Consider the following 14,979-nt stretch of genomic DNA (forward strand, 5'->3'; position numbering starts at 1 on the left):
GCTCAGCATGCCTGACTTCTTCCCTTCTTCCCCCCTACTAGTAAGTACTGTCTGCAAGAGGGAAATCATGGTAAATCATTAATGCTGCCACAAACCAGCATGTATTGGGAATAAAGGTTAAATGAGCACTCGTGGAATTTGCAGTATATCCATTTGATTTCCAGGATCACAAACATGCAACGTATGGCATCTTTGGAAATAAATCCCTTGGTGATAAAGGTATCAGGTGAGCTACTTCCTTGGTATGGAATAAGCACGTTCCTTGTAATGCTCTAATCTTAGGTGAAAAGACATCCCTTCTAAGGGGACTCCATTCCAAGGTGTCTGACCCTATCCCCAAATGGTTTGCTGTTAGCCTGGCAGACCCCTTTGAGAGGGAAAGGAAAAATAAGAAAAGACCTGCAAGGGGCCAGCACGAAAAGGTCCGGAAACAGACACAACATCAACTTTGACACAAGAAACAAAAGAAGTTAAAAGGAAAGGAGGAGTTTGTAAGAAGCGAGACAAAACCTAAATAAAGACAGGAATTTCTGCAGTAGTAATTGAAGAGAAAGGTGGATTCTGAGGTGTTTTGGAAGTGAGAACATTTGAAGAGTCTGTGCTTGAGGGGAAGGAATGAAACATGCTGCTACAGCTGATGTGGAGGTGATGCTGATTTCAGGGAGGATGCGAATGGAGCGGGTGGACAGAGGAACTACTTCACTGCACTGATGTGCCACAAGGCGCCCAGGCAGAGGCTTTGGAGAGAGCGTGACGGGGCTGCCCAGCTGGAGAAAGGTCGAGGCATGACTCAGCAAGCTCGCTGGGGCTGCCGGGCACAGGGACGCGCGCGCTGAGCTGCTGGTCGCTGCGATGCGACAAGCACTGCTCAGCAAGGCTTCTGTCGTCCTCAGAGCCGCCACCCCTCCAGCACTAACCACAGACAGCTACATCGTTGTAGGATGCTATGTTGTACTTAATGTAGTATGAAATGTTCTTTGTAGAAGCCTGAAGGAATAAAGAAGGAATTTGCACTCTTTGTAAATAGTCAAGTCTTCTTTTGATTTTTTTATAGGTTTTTTTTCAAGGTGGAAAGTACTTCTTAAAGTCAACCCTCAAGCCAGAGCAGAATGAGCTCCCTGCTCTGGCACAGGCACGGCTACCTCTGCTGTTGTAAATAGGTAATAGTGGTTAGCAATTGGTCTGAGTGCTTCTGGAAACAGTGTGAGCCTCGAGAAAGAACTGGGTGTTAGCAAGGACCAAGGCTCCTTCCCCATGCCAGTGTTCAAATACTTCATGTCCTGCAACTGGGAAATTGCTCAAATACTTCGACTGATTGAAAATCTTGTGGTGTGCAGAAAAGCAGGCAGCACAGCTCAGCGACCATACTCAGTGGAGTATCTCTGTGGTGGGCTGGGAGGAAGAAACGCGCTGCCTATGCTGCTGTCAGAGAGGGAAGGCAGGGTCTGCTGTCCTGAAGGAAAGCTGCTAACACCGTCCGATCCCCACAAAACAGGAACACTCAGTCGCTTTAGCAGTGCAAATAAGGGGGAGCACTCCAGATACAAGGACAAACATTTACCAATGTTGTAATCAGCTTGGCATATCTGAGTCTTAGAATAATTAAACCAGCAAAAAGAGACCCTGGCCAGTGATGGAGGAGGACATAATTCACTAGAAGGCACATAGTTAGAATTTAACTTCTGTGCTATGATCCCAACTTCTTATAATCTAAGCATAGAAAACGTATCACTCAATCTGACAGACTTGACAAGGGCTCTCAGAGCAGGCAGGTTTTCAGGGGGAAATGGCTGGTTTCCTCTCAGACCTGGTGAGTATCCAACTTCTTGTCTTCTAGCCCTAGTCACCGATAGCAGCATAATCTTTAAAGATTACAGAAAAAGGGAATCAAGCAGTAATAAAAATGAACAGAGCACATGCTGGGGACAACACTGATTCAGCAACAAGACTGACTACACAACATCTCCATAAAACATATTGGAAATACAAAAGAGAGAGGTTTAAGAGAGGACCTCAGAAAACAGGAAAGAATAGGCATTTTGAGGAAAACGGATAAAAGAGTAGTATGGAAGAGACAAAAAGGAAAAAATCTCCCACTGTACTGCCCTGCACTCTTGAGGACATTTGAGGATACTCATCTGTTTACATTGTGACCTGACTAAATGCTGGAAAACATATGTGCTTGTGAAGGGTGCTCTAAAATTCAGTGTACATCACGGGAACGCAGCATTTCAAATAGGAGTCGTTCAAGTAGGGGCTCTGAAGATGCAGATTCCTATAGGAATATAAAAGTGAAATTAAAAAAAAAAAAGGCTTAAGAGGACAGACTTGATTATTCCCTGGAAGCTGGTGAACGAAGTCTCCAAGAAGTTAAAGTTGAAGGGAAAAAGGGATTCAAGAAAGGTGTGGCTTCTTACTAGTACAAAAGCAAACACAAACTGTCTCAACAAGGCTTTTATGATTTTTTTAAATTTCTGTGGCTGGCAAAATGAAAAGAATTAAAGACTGCATCTTTTCAGGCTGTTAGTAACAAGGAGAGGAACATAAAGGGATGTGTGGATTTGCATCTTAACAATTTCCCAGCAATTTTGTTTCATTATTGAAAAATATAATTTGTTGTTGTTGTTTTTGTTTGTTTATTTTTTTCTTTATAAAGGCTTTTTAGTCATGGAAATGTAAAGATGTAATATCTTATAAATTACCTCATGGTTCTGAAAGCCCTGCTGGTGTCAGGAACTTAGCATGCCTTTCATCATCTTTGGCAGGTTCAATACCGGAAGCTATTGCTAATGATTTTGGTGCTAGGAATTGGTGGAACCCACCTGTCTGGTTTTCAAATGTCTGTGATCAATTATACTTCTCCAGTAAGTAAAGCTCTCACAAAAGCAAATCTGTAACTGCTTTTCGAGGGGCTAGGCCTTACACACACCTCGAAGACGCTCTGAAAAACCTCTTCCATAGTACTATGTGAGTTTATCCCCAGCTCTTTCCCATCCCTTACCGTCATAGTAACTATTACACAGTTGAATGGAGGGACTATGGAAGCCTTGGTCGTTCCTTATACTATTTTTTTTTCTTTTATAAAACGTCTCAACATAACGACTATTAATCTATCTTTTTAAAATTATAAACATAATGAAGAACTCTTGTGATTAGTGCCTCAGAGGAATAAATATCTCTTTGTCTGTCCAAGTACATTCAGAAGTTTATCAACGAAACCTGGCTGGAGCGATATGGTTCAGCGCTGCATCAGGAGACGCTCACACTACTATGGTCCTTCATCGTGTCTATGTACTGTGTGGGGGGAATGATAGGATGTCTGTGTAGTGGGTACCTGACTGCAAAGTATGGAAAGTAAGTATATTTCCCAACGATTAACTATTTAGGGATGGCACAAGGGAAGCAATTAACTATTACTCACCTAATATAATAGATGTTGGAATTTTCACTTCCCCATCTTGGTGCAGAATTAACTCTACTCACCATGTATAAGTACACCTAGGTACATTAGAGAGACAAGAACATGCACCTGTTTCTGATTCCCTTTTCACGGTTTTTGGTGCCATACAATTCCTATACATTTGCTGAAATTTTAGTAAAGAATCACTCTGAAATTTCTTCATTGAGCAATAATACCTAGGGAGCCCAACAACACTGCGGGTGTACAGAAGATAATAGATATTCTGTAGGCAAAAACTGTTTATTTTTATTTTTTCAATTGATTGCAGCTCTTAAAAAAAGTGCGCAGGTTCATTCCTCTGCAAGAACAGTCAGAATTTCAGCAAAGATAAGCAGAATCTCTCACACCATGTTCAGAATCCTCTTTCTGATCTCAAGGTGGATAGTGAACCTATCTCTCCATAACGCTGGATTTGCCTTGTTCAGGGGACAACTGCAGTGTTGGGGATGGGAGCCTGGCCCAAAGGAAAGAAGTGAAAAAGACCGTTCCTTATCAGTATCTACCTTACAGGAATTTTCTTCAGCCTCACAGCATGCTCACATGGTATTAGCATAGAAAAGAGAAGTCTAACTTCTCCCTTTCCACTTTCCTGGGAAGACATCATGCCTTTTCCTAATCAGATATTGTTTCTCTATAAGCAATGGATTTTAAAATGTCCATGGTTTAGTCCATAAATCCAGAGGAGAACATGCAGACATCAGTTAACTATGACAAAGTGAAACATGGATCATACCCGCATGTTGTTTGCTGTTGCAGGAAGAAATGTCTGCTGTTCAATGATGTGGTCCTAATAGTAGCCACACTGAACACTGGCTTCAGCAGGAGAGCCAAATCCTTTGAGATGATCCTGATCGGGCGCTTCCTCGAGGGCATCGGTGCTGGTAGGACTTCCCACTACTCCATGTTAATGTGACTTCTTTGGGGTGGATACAGAAATCTTCCTGCTGGGAGTACCTGGGCATGCACAGTAACCCCAGTGGAACAAGGAGCAGATTGGGAAAAGGTAAGAAGATCATGGCTTGTGGCGAGGCAGCAGGCAACAAACCCATCGCATAGTCCAGTTTGTTCCCTGGGCAGGGACAATATAGTGATGAGCTGTCCTTTGCCTTCAAGAGGTCTTGCTGAGAGGGATATCTGGTGGATTAACTAAACATCTCACTTAGAGTAGATGTAAATTTTCAGCCTACTTACTGTGGAGGACATACAGCAAACAGTTCAGGAGGGAGATGAGAGAGCTACCTTTGGCTGAAGGTGAAATGGAAAGGGACCGTCTCTCTTTTTTTCTATAGCTTTAGTTCTCTTTTGTCTTCTCTTTAGGAATACATATGAATGCCCACGTTCAGTATGCAGGAGAGATCTCACCTAAGAAGTTGCGTGGATTTGTAAATGTGACCTCCTCTGTGTTTCTTGCACTAGGAAAAGCTGTAGCAAGAATTCTTGGATTACGGTACTTGTGCTGCTCCTTCTGGTCCTGTTTTCTATTTGTCTTCTTTATGGCAGGAAAGTGCTGTCCTCCCAGTCCTAGAAACAGATGCTGAAGGTGGGCTTTTACTTTGCTTAGCTACAGCGGTCAGAAAGGAAACGTCTGCTCCATGCCAGTCACTGAGGTTCCCTTGTCAGTCTCTGGGGAAAGACCCTTCTCTTGAGAAAGGATGAGTCCCTCTCTGGAGGTGCAGTCTCTGCTGAAGTTAATAAGAAAAAAATATGTATATACACTCTTAATAAACCTCTGAGACCTGATAGCTCTGCCAATTTCTTGATAATCTCATGCAGAACTACTATATTGGTTCAGACAGCTGTTGTGGGAATATCCAAACTCCACTGGTATTTAGAAAATACTCAAATTAACAGAAAAACCTCAATCTTGCAGTAGAACTAAAGTATCAGTCTGTTTTCCTTTTCATAATCTAAACTTCTTTTATTTCAATTTATTCTTTACAGGTATATCTATCTATATATACATATATAGATAATATATATACATATATAGATATAGTTTCCATTTTGGTAGTTTAGGATCCAGAAAACACCAAACTAGTTGTAGAATGTAACTGTATTGGCCTATACATACACTCTTGTGTGCCTTCATAGAGATCTTTTAGGAACTGAAGACATGTGGAATGTGCTGTTGTCCTTCTCTGGGTTGGTGGCATTGATTCAACTGCTCTTTTTGCCATTCTTTCCTGAGTCACCTCCCTATCTCTTGCTTCAAAAAGGAGACAAGGACGGTTGCTTGAAAGGTAAGAGAAAATTTTAGATCCCTAATTTGTTAGACTGTAACTCTTGGGAAAGTGTACCTAATAGAAGGAATTAGCTTTTGTATTGTACAACTACAGATTTCCTGATAATTACGTGATGAGAGATTTCGCAAAGATCATAGCATAAAATTGTATTACTCTGGAAAAAGAGGAGTCATCAGAAATATTTACGATCTACCTTTAAATACTACAAGAAGTTCAAAGCTGTTTTCCAGGACAGTCTCAGCATGTTCCAGTAAACTGTGTTTTGGTTCTTTGCTCAGTGACTGATGAATCAAGGAATAGACTCAACTGCAAATGACTAGTGGATCAGAAGATGGAAGAATATACTTTGTTCTGTCTCTTCTGTAGCCATGAAGCAACTCTGGGGAGAAGAGAATTATCACACAGAATTTGATGACATGATGAAGGAAAAGGCTGTAACAAAAGGCACCAAAATAATGAATGTCCTAGAGGTGCTGAGAGAGCCATCCGTGTATCCGCAGCTGTGTACCATGCTCCTGCTTTTACTGAGTCTGCAGCTCTGTGGCCTCAGTGCAGTTGGGTATTCCCAATATCCATGCTTATATCCACTGTTAAGTGCTCAGGGGCTTTGCAGATGAGCAGCTTCTGTGTAACAATTGTAAAAGGCCTACCGAGTGAACTGTTGGAATAATTATGTATGGTCTGCTATGACTAAAATCTGCTTTTCTTTTCTTCACTCCCTGTCTTCCCTGCCTTGTCCCTTCCCTTTTCCTCTTTGCCATAACATCTTTCTCCCATGCCTTACAGGCATTATGATCCTTTCAACTCTTCTTTTATTTTCTTCTTCTTCTTTTTTTTTTTTCCCTGGACTTTCAAATCCCTTTTCTCCATCTCCATTAGCCTTTCATTTTTTCACATCTCAAGCAGGTATATCACCTCTGCTAAGCCCTAATAATATACTGTTGCTATTACAGTGATGACAAATATAGTTCCAAGTGATGCTGGATAAGCACATATTACATCTATTGGCTATACTTCATTTTAAAAATGTTTCTTATTTATCAGATCACCTTCTACACCTCGGAAATTTTTCAGACAGCAAACCTCCAGGAAAGCATAATCCCATATGTAGCTCTAGGAGTTGCGACCTCTGAGCTCATCTCCATCATCTTCTGTGTAAGTCAGACCCTGCTGGGGCTTTAAGAGTTCAAGTACACGTGATTAGAGTCTATTCTCCTTTAAAGTAAATGAATCTTCACTTGGTGAGCCAAAGGATTTTTCTGTTGCACTACATAAGTCTGTAAAGTGGTTGATACTGTCCCTGCCAAATTTCTTTCCATCTTTTAAATCTTTCTTCCTATCTTCAATCTTCATACTTTCTTATAAAAATATATCTTATTCATACATATATAAATGAAATATCATTCAAAGATAAATATGTTTGCTTATTTCCATATATTTGTATATATATATTTTTGAATGGAATCATAACATGTTTCTATTGACTACAGCTTTCATGAAAAAGTAGCTGCAATGCTCAGGCAGCGATGGTCATTCATAGCATTAGAGAGGCTAGAAGGAAATCCATAAATAACAAACTTGGTACTAACAAGATTTCTGTTCTCTAAAGTAAGAAGAACCGAAGAAGAAAGCTTGATCTGCTGCAAGGCTCACAGCTGGACTTGGCCATGCTTGCAGTGATATGTTTGGTTTTTTTCCTACCCCTCAGAGCTCCATTATCGATCGTTTTGGACGCCGGATTCTGCTGTGGGGTGGTTATTTGTTGATGGCACTGATACTGGTGTTGCTTGAAACAAGCCTTCTACTGAGCGTAAGCAAATGTCTCTCTAGGGGTGGATCTGCATCTGAAATCTTTGTGCAGGACAGCAGATAGTCAGCCTTAGTTCTGACGTCCAAAAGAGCAGGTCAGAATATCTTCTGAACACAAATTCGCAGCCCACCTTGCAAGGCCTTTATCTTTGTCCTGTCTTGTATTTCATCTTTTTAGTCAATCTTTCAAACAGTCAGTGAAAAACATTTTGTAAAACCATCAGCCTGGCATAGCTTTCCTCCAGCTCTCTGCCCGCCTGATCTCTCTGAACCTCTCTTGTGTTGTTTGCTGCCCTTCAAACCCCTAGATGAGCATCTCTGTTGTCACCATTCCCATTTGCTATCCCATGCCCCCTGCAACAGAAGCAGTGTGCACTGCCCCTTCCCACCACCAATTTCCACCCTCGATGCATGTGATCCGGCTGGATACACAGCATGCAGTTCTCTAACTCCTTCCAGCCTGGATGGTGGAAAGAAGTGAGGAACCCAGTGTCATGCCTTCCATATTTCCAGTGTTTCGTACTGCATTGCAAACTTTGTCTCAGCCCACAAACTAACTTCTCTCTGTTTCACAGGTATCTTTTGATTCACATGATTTAAACATTTCTCTGAAGTTGTCTAAGTGAATAAGATAAGGTTGAATCAGTTACACTTTTCCCCATGCTGTAATTATCTCGGAATTTGTTACGTGTTTTTCAGACCAGGGTGCAGTTTAACTCACCTCTGTAGATAGGACACTGCAGGCTACTTTTGGCCTTCCACTGTATTCAGTACAGAGAGATAAGTAGTTGTAGTGAGCACCCATTACAGAGCCCAGCATCGTGGGCTTTTTCATCAACATCACTTCTCCTGTATGTTTAGATCAGCTGTGCTATAGCTATAAAATTGTCATTCTCATCCCTCCTTCTGCCCTTGTCTAGGATCGGTTCCTCTGGATGCGTTACTGCAGTGTTATTCTTATCTTTTTATTCATCATCGCCTATGGAATAGGACCGGGTGAGTATAACAACACAGGTAGCAACAGCAAACCTTGGACCACGAGGGAATGCACAGGCCATGGATGTGTGGGAAAGAACTAGACTGGGTGAATACATCTTCGTAAAGCAGCAGCTTAGTTTGGACTGATGGGGGAGCTCCAACTTCTGGTGAATTAATAACTTGAGGAACGATTTTTTTACAAATTACTTCAAACATTTCAGGCCCTGATGTATCAGGACTCTATAGCCTCACACTGAATTGCAGGTTCAAGGCAAAGAAATACTTGTTAAAAATCACTAAGACTTGATTTGGAAGGCATGAATGCTGTTCAGTGCACGCAGGTTCATCTGGTCCATCTCTGTGTCTGCCCAAATGCAGTGGTAGCCCCCTCTAAAACATCAGTTTTCTCAATTCACCTATAAAATTCAATTCCATTAAAGAATACTTGATAGCTTACACAGTCTGTCTCTTAGCAGTTCTTTGTCTTTTCTCGTCTTCTCTTAATCACCTACATCAGTAATGCCAGAACCAAATTTACAGCTCTCTGTTATGATTTCACTCACTTGAAAGCAATATTGAAATTTCCATGTCTAAACATGAATTTTAGGTATGCAATCTCCAAAATCAAATGCCAGCCTTTACTATTTTAAGGGCTGAATATGAGGACTATGAATGTCTTGAAAACCTAACAGAATTCCCATGGTAACAGAATTCCCATGGGCAGTGGAGAGAGATAGACCCTTAGGGCCATTCATCCCCATATTTGATATGTCTTAGGTGGATATAAAGTACATTTCTGGGGTGTCCATCTCTCTCCATGGACCATGAGAGGTTGATGGGTGAATTCAGATAGGGGTGGCTGTGCTGCCCAAATTTACGTGATCTCACAGCAGCCTGACTTTACTGGGGCACTGTTTGACCAGTGACTTCAGTTTATTCCATTTGAGTAAAGTGGTTAGCTAAATGTCCACAGGAGAACGCAAACCACACAGCAGTGTTTTTGATTGCTTTTTATGTTTTTTCCTCAGCTGGAGCCGTTGCATCTGTCATGAATGAAATCTTCACCCTCTCAACAAGATCTTCTGCTTTTGTAATTGGTGGAATCGTCATTTGGCTAGGCCTCACTTTCACTGGAATGCTTTTCCCCTTTGCTGTTGTATGTAATTTGATTCAAATCTTCTCTTTGACTCTCTCGATTTAAACTGGTTTTCTAGGCTGGTCTGGACAGGAAGTGAGATGAAATCCTTGTAGATGATCAAAGCTGTGAATTCCTTATTATTACTGGCACGTGGAGGCCATTCATATAAAACACTTCCCAAGATATCAGACATCCCTTGAGAACAGACTGAAAAGATAAAGTTATTCCTCATTTCATAGGGCAAACAGAATTTAAAAGAATCTGTAGGGGTAAGTGTTGTCAGGGAAATCACTCATCTTACTCTGTTTTTATCTCCAGATGGTTCTTGGTCCTTTTTGCTTCCTCATCTTTATTGCTGTCCTGGTCACTGCAGCAGTTCTCATCTATCTGTTCCTCCCAGAAACAAAAGGGAGGTCAATCTCCGAAATCACAGAAGAATTCAAAACACGCCAATTTAAGAAGAAAAATCGTTGGATGGTGGAGAAGAATGCTACTGAAGAAAGGACATTCTGCACCAAGCTCTGATAGGCCACCACAAACAACTTCCACTGACAAAAAGCTGTGTCTCAGAAGCGTACTGAAAGCTAACCTTTAACATGGACTTTTCTCAATAAAATATAACATAAAAAGTAATCCACAGATAGCTTGTTATTAGTCCAAGTAGTCCTATTTTTGGTTTTGCTTTTCAATGCCTCCTTCCTATAACAGCTCTGTGGCAGAAAGATATTCATAACCACGCACACTTCTCAGAACTGGCATGGGGAAAACATTTTCAGGCATACCACACTGATTTTATTTCAAGTCTTTCTCATTTGCTATCATTTTAAAGAAGTAAGATTTATCTCGATGCTTCTTGCTTTGTAAGAAAGCTCTGCTCAGGATTAACAGCAGGATGAAACACAAACATAACTCCTGCAGACAATTTTCATGTCATCTATTTATGATACCTCACTGTAAAGGACCCAGTATTGAGGATGAACACTGCAAATGAACAAATGCCAGGTAGACGAACAAAAGGAACTCAGTTTTGTTCTATTTTATTTACCAGAAATATTCAAGCTATATGTCCTGTTTCTGTAATGATTGTCAGGGCTCAGCCCTGATAAATGACTAATTGGCATAGAACCCTCACCTGCATCCTCTGGAGCAAACTGGCTGCACCCTCCATGTGTAGCAGTTGTAGCAAAACCTGGAGCAAGTTTTTGTAGTGTGAGCAATCCTGGTTGCCTTAAGGAGGGCACTGTTTAGCCACAAGGATACAAGGCAGTGCTGAGAGCTGAGGACCAGAGAGTTGGAGTGAGACGGGGAACGAGACACTTTGCGAGAGTACCGCGAGAGCAGGCACTTTGAAAACTCAGCCCACTTTATAAACAATTAACTACTCAAGACAAGAAGCAGAAGCTGTGGTGGCAAACGTCTGCTAGCTGGGCGCTGGATGAGGACACACCACACTTCACTAGTGCCTGTCAGCAGGCAGTGCTGCACTTCACTGCTGTGCTCCACAGCCCCTGGCACTGCTGCTGGCCCGGCGCTGTTAATCCTGCTGACCATCGCAGCATTTAATCCCTTCCCTCGCCAGACTCTTCTACCTTCGTGTAAGACTATCAATTAGTTTTCCATTTTCTGTCACAGATACAAATGGCATACCGACAAATGCCTCCTGTTTAGTAGGACCATAATTCCTGTGTGTCCGCAGTTTAACCATTCACATTAATTGTTATTGTGCTGGAGCTCTGAATCAGTGTCGAATTTTGGGGAATTTTCTATTTAAAAATTTCAAACAATGTACTTTCTACTTCTAAAGGAATAGCTGCAGAAGAAACTCTGATAATAAAGCACCAGTGCATGTTCCAGCAACTAGAACCTGATTTAGATTTTATATTCTTCTGGCTAAATGAAATCTGCCAAGCCTTCAGCACATAAAGAAGAGAGAATCCTCTGTTGTCAGCTTGGTCAGTGCCACTTCGGCTTTGCTGGTCCTTTCACAGGACCCGGTGCCAGCAGCAGCACAGCCGGACCACTGCAGAGGGACCGCTCATCTGTGCCACACAGCGCGTAGAAGCGGGAGCCTTGAAGCCCTCTGTTCCTCTCTTAGGAGCTCCAGCCAAGCTCACTCTGATTTAGCTCCACTGTCTCCTGCAAGAAGCCAGTCTTTTGTGGGCAGTCTTGCTGGGCTCCTTCACTGCCCAGCTGAAGGATCCTCCCCATTTCAAGCATTCATCCTCCCAGGATCTGCCAATCCAATATGCCAACCTGAAGCCAGTTCTCCCCAAAGCTCGCTATTGCTGCATCTCTTGCAGTTACTGATAAACCAGATCGTACATGATTAACTCACCAATATTAATGTTTGCAAGTTGTTTTAACCCCATGCCAAGGCCTCTTGCTTTCTCATACTTCTGCAAGCAACATCTTAAATTGCTGTTAACTACTCACTCTGCCCGTCTTTTACCCAAAAGGAGAGATAAAGCGAGAAAGCTAGTTTTTTTTTCTCTTGTCTTTCTCTTTTGTACTACTGCTTCAGTGTCACTGCCGAGGCCACCACCTCCAAGAAAAAGCTGGCAATTCAGGTGCCATCCAGCCTTCCTTATTTCAGTGCAGGCTCATGCATCGGGGCCAACATCACTGTTACAAGCCTGCATCCAATGAAACTGAATACAAGAAGAGGCATGACAGTAGGTCAGGGTTATGCTTGTATTTTTCAGAGATTACATTCTGTAAATATTATGGCTTCAGTAGCTGCTGTTGTCAGCCTTCTTATCCTGTATTTTTGCTTCGTTTCTTGGTTTTGCCTTGATGCAGTGGGGCTAGAATAGCAGCAGCAATAGAGAAAGGAGAAAGAAAAATGATTCATGTGATTTCCCTCATTTCCCAATTTTCCATTGAGGAAATTCACCCATCATTAACACTTCTATTTTCACTTCTGTAGGTCCATCAGCAAATGACAATGACAGGTGTATTCCTTGTTTTTTCTGGACCACAGCTGACTTGCATGAGATAGTGACCAGCACTGAAACTTTAAAATGAAAGCAATTTCTTTCTGTAAAAAGCATGTGAAAACTTCTTAAAAGATACTTTCTACTTCTAACCCATTCTTGAAGGGAAGTATTTTCTCAGCAGGCAGCAGAAAGGACAGGTCACTGGTGGAAATATAGCCCGTTGGCCTGCTTGCAGTCCTTGTGTTGGAGGTGATATCACACATGCAGTTCGTTGTTGCCAGTGCAAGTTTTTTTTCTGTTGTGTTTTCTAGTCCTACTTCTACACTCTTGAGGCAGCTGGGTTTGAAGAGGGCCTTATTCCATCCTCATCACTAGGGGTTGGCCTGTGCATTCCTCTCCACCGTGCTGTGTGTAAGTTGCACTACATCAGAGTGTCCCCAGAGGCCCAAAAGGCCCTCCCAGGCCTCTACCACTGAGCGGTGCGGCACGAAGACGCTGCTGTGGAAGGGCTCTGTGGCCCTGGTGCTGTCTGTCTTGCTGACATTACATAAGTAAAGCAAGAGCAATAGTAGAGTCCAAAGGGGAATGGGAATAGGATGTATTGTAAATAGGACTTCTGTGTGGAGCAAAAAAAAAAAATCAGGTCTGATTATTTAGGGGAAAGCAGAAATGAGGAGAGAACTGAGTGTCTTCTTTTCCCCAGTCAGTGTTGCATTCCAGATTCAACAGAGCAGTTTTCTTGTGTCACAGGGTATGCAATTGTTGCAGCCTCGGTTACTCATTTGGTGTTCTGACTTTTAGCCTCTTTCCTTCCACTGTGACCTTCCCCAGGACCTGGAGGAACGTGCGGTGTGGCACAACCACCACAGGAGGCACAATGCGTGGAGAGAGCAGGAGGAGGGAACTGGCAGGATATTGGGGCCGTTCATAAGTTCGTTAAGGCTTGCTGATTTCCGAGTACTGTTAATTCCCTGTGGAGAACTGCAATACTGGAGAACTACAAAGAAGTACGAACATAAAGGACCACAGCAGAATGCAGCGGAGGTGATACATGGTAGCTGGCTTTTGAAGCAGGACATCGGGCACAAGGAGAAGCCAAGAGCCTGTCCTCACTGCTTGATTCTTTAGACAGAAAGGAACAGCAAAAGTCTCCTGAGCTCACTCCTAAAATTGCTGCCAAGGTGAACCAGTACCGTGCTATAAAGTCTGAGCTATGCAGCTCAGGATCACCAGAAAAATGCAAACATGTAAGAGAAGTTTGATTGTGAGCTAGTGGAATTGCTGCTATTTGAGATCCTCAGCAATTATTTTGCAAGGAGTGTAGGAATCATTGTAACATAAAAAACCTATGCTTTGATACAAATTGAGAAAAATCATTATGCAATACAAATGAAACATTTACATTTTAAAACAATAAAAGAATCAGTCAATAGCTACGTGATTTGCATTTTTGTACAACCAGAATGTTACAATTGTTGGCATTAAAGAGAAATTACAGAAATGCCAAATCATTCTGACCACTATCACAAGCCAGAAAAAACAGCATTTGCTGTGCAGTTATATAGGCAATAGTTGGAATTACAACAGTAACCCAGGTTTTATTATTAACATGTATTTTTTCTCATTTCTTTAGACTCACAGTATTTGCAGAAAAACCCTCTGTAAATAATTGCATTCTGTTTTATGAACTAAAAGTACAAGTCCTGAGGACAAGCTTAGGCATTTACTGAGGGCTCTGGCATAACCCCATTGTCACATCTGCCCCCACACCAAGCCTTGGGGCTGGGGGAAAGTCCCCCGGCATGACCAAGAGAAAGCAGAAGGCTTTGAAAGCAGGAATAGCACACGGCATCAAACACACGCGAGAGCCCCAGGCACACCTCTCTTCTAAATGCCGTCTCTAGCCGGAGCCACGCAGAGTCACATTTTGGGCTTCACTTCACAATTGAGGAGCCTCTGGAGACCAAAGGTGAATTTTCAGTGGCTGCAACACCAGTTTTGGAGTTGTTCTGTGTCTGTAATGCTCAAAGCTGAAGTGAAGGGACTAGGAGCCCAACTGCACCATCCTAACTCGCTAAGAGGTATTTACTCACTTTGCTGACTCTCATGAGGAAGTGGATCACACAGTTACTGCCTGCTTCAGCACCGAGCTCTGCTCCAAAAGCCGCTGCCAGGGCACAGTTATCAACTGGAGCCTTCTCACCTCTCCTGGCCAACAAAGCCCTCATAACCACCAGACAAGAAACACCCTTCCTCCGTACAGTCTAACCAATACTTAAAGTCAGAACAGCTGAATTAAGCTTTGAAATTTGCTTCTTGTACCTCCTGCCTATTGAATAGCTGTGTTTGAGACTTTGCCCATTTTTCATCTAATAAAAGGTATTTACTATACCAGTGTATCTGAAACAGAACACC

General features: G+C 42.3%; 1 protein-coding gene across 2 annotated transcripts; it reads left to right on the forward strand.

Annotated features, from left to right (window-relative positions):
- The first annotated feature begins 1,687 nt into the window (after positions 1-1,687).
- Positions 1,688-10,261, forward strand: LOC106031439 (solute carrier family 2, facilitated glucose transporter member 11-like). Of its 2 annotated transcripts, XM_013173813.3 has the most exons (12): positions 1,692-1,810; positions 2,766-2,864; positions 3,194-3,354; positions 4,217-4,341; positions 4,778-4,907; positions 5,552-5,700; positions 6,070-6,257; positions 6,748-6,858; positions 7,412-7,513; positions 8,433-8,508; positions 9,519-9,646; positions 9,947-10,261. In XM_013173813.3, the coding sequence occupies exons 1-12, from the start codon at positions 1,787-1,789 to the stop codon at positions 10,151-10,153; spliced, it is 1,500 nt and encodes a 499-aa protein (XP_013029267.2). In that variant the 5' UTR covers positions 1,692-1,786; the 3' UTR covers positions 10,154-10,261. The 2 variants fall into 2 exon arrangements, with proteins under 2 accessions (XP_066834759.1, XP_013029267.2); XM_066978658.1 differs by lacking the exon at positions 9,519-9,646 and having other exon boundaries at positions 1,688-1,810.
- The last annotated feature ends 4,718 nt before the right edge of the window (positions 10,262-14,979 follow it).

The sequence above is a fragment of the Anser cygnoides genome, chromosome 17 (genome assembly GCF_040182565.1).
Source record: "Anser cygnoides isolate HZ-2024a breed goose chromosome 17, Taihu_goose_T2T_genome, whole genome shotgun sequence".
Lineage (NCBI taxonomy): Eukaryota > Metazoa > Chordata > Aves > Anseriformes > Anatidae > Anser > Anser cygnoides.

Excerpts from the sequence above, each read along its gene's own strand:
- LOC106031439 (XM_013173813.3), top strand. The coding sequence starts at position 1,787 with ATGGCTGGTTTCCTCTCAGACCTG. Across the intron at positions 2,865-3,193 it reads TGATCAATTATACTTCTCCA|TACATTCAGAAGTTTATCAA; the intron begins GTAAGTAAAGCT and ends TGTCTGTCCAAG. Across the intron at positions 6,258-6,747 it reads AGCTCTGTGGCCTCAGTGCA|ATCACCTTCTACACCTCGGA; the intron begins GTTGGGTATTCC and ends CTTATTTATCAG.